The 7055-nt window shown below is 38.2% G+C and overlaps 1 protein-coding gene across 1 annotated transcript in view; it reads right to left on the reverse strand.

The window, feature by feature from the left end:
- The window catches only part of LOC106530900 (2-oxoglutarate dehydrogenase, mitochondrial), a 40029-nt gene that overhangs the window by 9431 nt on the left and 23543 nt on the right, over positions 1-7055 (reverse strand). The window contains exons 10-14 of the mRNA XM_014026628.1: positions 6491-6670; positions 4305-4457; positions 3162-3264; positions 529-657; positions 286-436 (exon numbers count right to left, since the gene is read on the reverse strand). Coding sequence (XP_013882082.1) covers positions 286-436; positions 529-657; positions 3162-3264; positions 4305-4457; positions 6491-6670 — 716 coding nt within the window. The remainder of the gene's footprint in view (positions 1-285; positions 437-528; positions 658-3161; positions 3265-4304; positions 4458-6490; positions 6671-7055) is intronic.

Raw genomic sequence — 7055 nt, forward strand, 5'->3', positions numbered from 1 at the left:
AAACCCCCCTTTCTTCATGTGTTCAATACTTTTTCCCTGTGCCATTCCACATTATTACAAATAACTTCATTTCTGGACATTTATGCTTTGATTTCTTTGTATGTATGGATCATTAGGGTTGTTACCGACATCTGGTGAAAATTTCATGTCATTAGCACCTCTAGTAATATGTTTACTGAGAAAAAAGTTGACGTGTTCAATACTTATTTTACCCACTGTAGATGGAGCCTAACATAGCAATCCTTCATCCCATACTAAAATCCAGTATTTTACATCAGTCATTACCTGAATGTGCCCCTCTCTACATCCTGTCCACTGAGACGCACGTGGACTCCTTCTTTCAGCAGCGAGCCGAAGGCCATGTACTCGCTGAGAGCCCAGTCACAAACTCGCTGACTCACCATGTTGGCTCGACCCTTCAGGATACGACTGATGCCTGCAGGGTGATGGGACCAAACAAAAAGGGTTAACAGAGTCAGCTCGGTCAGAGAACGTTCAGAACAACCTGGGCATGAAGATGGAGATCACCTCCGTGAGCTGAGAAATCTTGCACAGGGACTGAAGCTGCGATGTTTCCAATGTGACTTAGTTCATCTTCACTGATGCCCGTCGATGGGCAGCTCATAGATTTAGGTTGACCCTCCAGGGTGAAAAAGCCTAAAAATTCAGACACAGAATATGTTCCATTCATTTTACCACAGATGTTTTATTCACCACACAATGAAAAATGCCAAATATACTGAGGTTTATTGTAAATAAAACAAAATCAAAACATCTAAAAAACTTTGAGAAGGTCCTTTGGATGGATTCTTTTTCGGGGAAATGTTTCATTTCTTCTCCAAGAGACGTCTTCAGTGTGAGGAGTTGGAGGTAAGCTCAGCCTTAAAGCAGCACTTTCATATTTGTGGACAAACAAGTTTTCTGGGGACAAAATTGGACATGCCAGAGCTCAGCCAAAAGAATGGTCCAGCACAGAAGAGCTGCATCATCAGGCCAGGACTCTGCAGTTTACACTCATCTGCAGGCCAGCGGTCACTCTTTCAGGGATGATATTCTCATCCTTGATAGAGAGGAATGTTGGTTTGAGAGAGGAGTAAAGGAAGCCATTTTTATGAAGAAAAACCACCTGTTGATCGTTAGGCTGAGGGTCCTCTTTTGCATGTGAACAAACTGTTGAGGCTGAGTTTTCCTGGAACTCCTCAGACTGGAGAAGTCATATGGAGAAGGGACAAAATGTTTTTTCAACAAAGAAGAACACCTCCAAAGGACCTCCTTAACTTTTTTTTTGATTTTTCTATCTGAATTAATCAGATGCTTTAGGACAAAATCTGAACAAATTGAGAAAATCTGGAATGAGTAAATGTTTGACTGAGCAATGACTAAAATTTAAATGACCAATAAATACATATGACTTGTTCAGTCTTGTGATGGGCAGTGATGTTTGATTATCTATAGTCTTGTTAAAATAGGTAAACTTGAAGAAATAACCCAACCGAGAGAACCTATGGTTTTGCTTTTAACATCAACACCATCAATTTTTTCCCTAACTGTATTTTTTTTAGTTGGGTCACAGTTTTTGACTCAAAGCCTACCACTAATCTTTTATTTTGAAAGGATTAAAAAGTGGAAACTATATTTCTGGGTGAGCTCAGATCATTGCCAGAAAATAAGCAGCTCATCCCTTTTGATCCAATACAGGTCATTAAAGACATCTGGCTAACAACATTCTGATATAGAAATGAGTCACTGCTACATATAAATAGTGTTTTTGCTTCCTATCATAGGCTGTGTCTTTTATTTGTTCTTTGTGTTTTAGTTTCCTTGTTCCTGTCCTCGATGTTCTCTAGTGCCATTACGCCCTCAGTCTGCTTCCTGCCTGTCATTCAATCATCCACCCTCACATGTTGCTGCTCCTCTATCAGCCCAGCTGCTTTCCATATTCTCATCAGCCCTTGCTCTATATATTCAGCTCTCTGCCTCCACTCCTCAGTTCAGCATCATGTCCTCCCCCTGTTGTCCTCTTGATTCATAAGAATTTTGTCGCCACAATGGCAGTTGAGTTTGTTCTTAAGTTCTTTGTCTCTGTCCACTCTTTGGACCAATTGGTCCACAGATAGGTGTCATCATTGATGAAAAACTGACATGGAAAAATCATATCAATAATTTAAGAGACAAAAATAGCTAAATCTATTGGAGTCCTGTACAAAGTAAGAGAACTGTTCACTGATAAAGCACTACTTATGTTGTATAACGCTATAATTGTTCCACATTTAATTTACTGTATTGAAGTCTGGAGTATAGCTTGTAAAACTATCCCAAATCCTATTTTTATTTTACAGAAAAGAGCTCTAAGAATTATTACTAGAAAAAATTACAGCGATCCATCGAATATATTGTTTTATGAATTGAAATTATTAAAATTCTATGATTTGGTCGATTATAATATTTTGCTGTTAATGTACAGAGCTTATAAAGGTGTGTTACCTTCTAACATACAAGCAAATGTTTAAAGAGAGAGCTGTTATTATCTTAAGGGAATTGAAATGTTTGTGGAACCCTGGTTTCATACGAGCCTGAAGCAGCGATCCACTGTAATCCAGGGAATAAGTTTGTGGAACAGCCTGGAAGATGAGGTTAAAAATGCCAGATCTTTGTATACTGTATATTAAAGAGAATGATTAAAATCTAGTATTCTGAAGAAATATGGAGAAGCATAAGTGAATTCATGCAAAGTGTTGTTTTGAGTTGGTGTTTTAAAATTAGCTGTTTTTATTTTTTGTGTTTTCAGTTGTTTTGATTTTTGTTGTAATTTACTTTTATTTTGAACATACTGTATTTTGGGTATAAAAAAGGGGCAGATAGTATAAGATTTATTCTTCTGCTGCCTTTCATTTTATTTGATCTTATTTTGATTGCATGTTTTTTTTCTTTGTTGTGTATATAATTGTCTGTCATGTGTATGTGTTTCTCCAGACAGATGTTCAAAAGTGCAAATTTCGTTCTGCATTGCATCTTGATGTTGTGATTGAATGACAATAAACGATTCTTGATTGAATTGTTACAAATAAAATGAATAAATTTCGAAATAAAAGAATAAAAATAATTGCTGACAAATCTCGACACTTCCATCCATAATCCAGGTAATATCTGCGTTACCTTACCTGGCCAGGGGGAGTCCAGCCAATGCTTGATGTGGAGGATCTTCTCATCTTTGGAGCGAACGTAGGCTTCTTCACAGATTTTGTCGTACCTGACTACTTCCTCCTGAAAGACACACAAACAGCTGAGTGAGAACTTTCTGGATCTGTATAGACCAAATATGTCTTAATTAGAACTCCTTACTTTGAATATTTAATAGAAATGACTTTTAAAGACATACAAATTAAATGAACAGATACGGGAGTAAAGAAGCAGAGTTGTGAAGTAACTAAGTACAAATACTTTATTACTGTACTTAAGTAGAAATTTTGGTTATCTGTACTTTACTTGAGTAATTATTTTTCAGCATACTTTTTACTTTTACTCATTACATTTTTACACAATTTTCTGTACTTTCTACTCACTACATTTCTTAAAAAGGTAAGAAGCAGAAAGTCATTACTCCTATTTCATTCTGAGTTATTACTTAAAAAAATACTATCCTGATAAATTGTGTCTTCTGGATCGAGTGAATTTAATTGTGGTTGGATGAGAAATACCATTCTGACACACTATTAACTTGTACACAACCCATCAGAGCTGCACGCCGTTAGAAAAAATATTTTTTGGAGAAGTCACCTCCCAATAAATGTCATTTTGGAAAATCTAACTGCTCACTTTTACTCAGTACTTTTACTTTTAATACTTAAGTAAATTTTGTGTCATAAATTTACTTTTGATACTTAAGTACAAAAAATATCAGATACTTTAAAACTTTTACTCAAGTAATATTTTTAGAGAAGACTTTAACTTTTACCAAAGTATTTTTATGATAAGATACTTGTACTTTTACTCAAGTATCACTTTGAGGTACTTTATACAACAACATAAAGAAGTAGAACTTTTTTGTTGATTTCATTGTTTTAGACAAGTTTTTTTTTTGTCACGTCTGAATGATCAAATTGTTCAGGTTCTTCACTATATGTTACAAGGATCAGCATCCATAAATCTTTCTGCTCCAGTTAAAAGTCCTGTAGAATCTAATTATGGTGCCAAAAGTCAGAGCCTAACTATTGAAAACTACTTTCATGATTAAAAGAATACCCAGACAAAGTTGCATCTGTTCGTTCAACCTTCCTGCTTCAGACAGTAAACAGCAGCTTCACCTCGTAGTCCTGTGTTGTAACAACTCCTTCAGCAATGAGCTTGTCTGCAAACGTCTGCAGGACCTTGTTCTGCTTCTTGATCTGCTTGTACATCAGAGGCTGGGTGAACATGGGCTCATCCATCTCGTTATGACCGTTACGCCTGTAACACACCTGAGATTAGAGGTGAGAGTTTAGCCATGTTTGTGTTGACATTTCACATTTGGCTGAACTTTAACATAAGCTATTAATGGATCTTAAAATCATTTTAAATCACCAAAAAACAAAATATTCAGAGTAATAGCCAATGTGCCACAGCTGTTACTGACGTACAGTAGCCTACTTCTGTTAAAATTCAGGCCACGAGCAACACTTCTGGGTCCTGCCTACTGCGCATTGTTTTTAGCGTTAGCTCCTAGAACTAGTCCATGAAAAAGTCACAAAGTTACTGGTATAAAAAGTGAGCTCTGATGTGAGCCGTTGTGTCCACCAACCAGTAGGTACAGGAGAGTAGTTAGTTTTTCTCCATATTCCTCTTGATGAGGAGTTAAAGGCACAGTGTGTAGGATTTTGTCAATCCTTTTAGCCGAAATTGAGATAATCACTAATGACAATAATAAAAAACATGTCTAATCATTGCAGACAAAGACCTTGTTTTATTATTTTTACCTTATAKAAAGCTGTTTATATCTCCATGGTCGCGGGTCGCCACTACAGGCAGCCGCCATCTTGTCTACGAAGGCTCATGAAGGACAAACTGTGGTGGTGGCGTCAAAAACAGTTTTAGTTGTAATACTATGAATGTAATATTTGTTGTCTGTCATTGTAGCTGGGATAATTTTACTTATTACAGCTCATAATCTTACCACTTGAAACATCACTAGCCCTGAAGCTGCTGGTAGACATCGCGGTTGGAATTATCAAAGGTTTTTACACCTGAGAGACACCGTAGCAACTCCTTTGCGTTTGGAAGTGGGGGGTGGGGGTAGGGGGAGGACCAGGGAGGATGATTCAGCCACTCAACCACTAGATGTCGCTGAAAACAACAAATCCTACACACTGTGCCTTTAAGGCAACAACAATGGAGCTATACGCAGGGAAAACCTAGCTATAAAAGCTCACGCTCGTGTTTGTAATCGGCATTTCAAGCCTGAGGATATTCAAGAGCCAGCATCAGAAATGAAAAGATGGAGATTAAAGAAGGGAGCTGTACAATTACCCCCTTCACTGCCAAGACCCAAGAGAGCAAAGACCATCTCCAGAGGACAGCAAGGAGGAAGCTAACACAACAGTGAGTATGTAGACTAAATATTTGGATTACGGTTATGCCGCTACTCCAGACTCTGCAGTTGTGGATTTAGTGCTGGAGGTAAATGTTATTATCCGGGAGGAAATCCATCAGCTACGTGAAGAGTTTGAGAGCCTGATGCTGAGGCAGCTGTTCAGGATTCACCGTTTTGCTGCTCACGACAAGAACATTAGATTCTTCGCAAGGTAGGTGTGCACATTTGTGTTGTACAGAGTATGAAATTATTTTAGGCAACTTTTTCATGAGTTTTATGCAAAAGTAAAAACTTGTTAGAGTGTATATTACAGCATAGCCACAACCTGAGCTTCCCTCCCCTCCTGTACCGAGAGCAGCCGAACCTCCGCCTGAAAATCATTTCCTGATTTCAGTGCACCGTCGGGCCAGCATGATCCAAACCAAAGAAGTAGCCCATCGATTTAAAGTCCAGACTCTGCTCTTTCCAACAATATAAGTGTCACTGCTTTACATGAAAAGTTCACAGAACAAGCAGCCAAGGAATAGTGAAAGAGGTTTAATTCTGGACATCTTTCCTTTGTTTTTTTTATGGGTTTAATCCGCTTTAGAGTAATTTTTTCCACTTGGCTGGACTTTTGTCAACTTGTACGTCTCCTGTGTTAATACTGGTACATGTAATATGCAAATGTGGACAGCAGCTACTGAATAAAAAAGCCTATGCTAACACTGTTGCCTGCGAACCAGAAGTGCTGTCTGTGTCCAAAAACTAAGGAAGTCCGTGGCATAGAGGCTTTTCAATCTGTAAGGTCCTGTGGTCAAAAGACTTTTTTTCTATAAACCTTCACTACAGAACGAGTGTCAAAGTGTATCCTAATCAAGACTTTTCTTTAACATTAATGCTATAAAGTTTAAACTCATGCATCAGTCAGGTGTGTTTGTTTACCAGGTCTATGACAACATCTTTATGGAAGGTGTTCCTCCACTCGGCTGCTACGCTGCACACATACATCACAGCCTCGGGGTCATCAGCGTTGACGTGAAAGATGGGGGCATTGACCACTCGAGCCACATCCGTCGGGTATGGAGATGAACGAGCCATCCTGGGATCTGTGGTGAATCCAATCTGCACGGAGAAGGCCAAAGACTTTCAGGAAGTCAGCACACAACAGCAGCCTTACAAAGTGTGCAAATATTTGCATGCATAATACTGATGGTGACTCTGTGACATTTTTAAGATACAATTTGTCCCACATTATATTAAACATGTTCAAAACTGAATGAGGTGCATGCGAAATCTAAAAAACCACAGCAAACATCATGAGACATTATTAAAACTACCTTCTAGTTGCACGATATATCGTTTGAGCATCGTCATTTCAACATATGTGTGTGCAATAGCCACACTGCACTGTTTTTTACAGTGGGGAAAATAAGTATTTAGTCAGTCACCAATTGTGCAAGTTCTCCCACTTAAAAAGATGAGAGAGGCCTGTAATTGACATCATAGG

This window comes from Austrofundulus limnaeus, unplaced genomic scaffold, assembly GCF_001266775.1.
Source record: "Austrofundulus limnaeus strain Quisiro unplaced genomic scaffold, Austrofundulus_limnaeus-1.0 Scaffold573, whole genome shotgun sequence".
Lineage (NCBI taxonomy): Eukaryota > Metazoa > Chordata > Actinopteri > Cyprinodontiformes > Rivulidae > Austrofundulus > Austrofundulus limnaeus.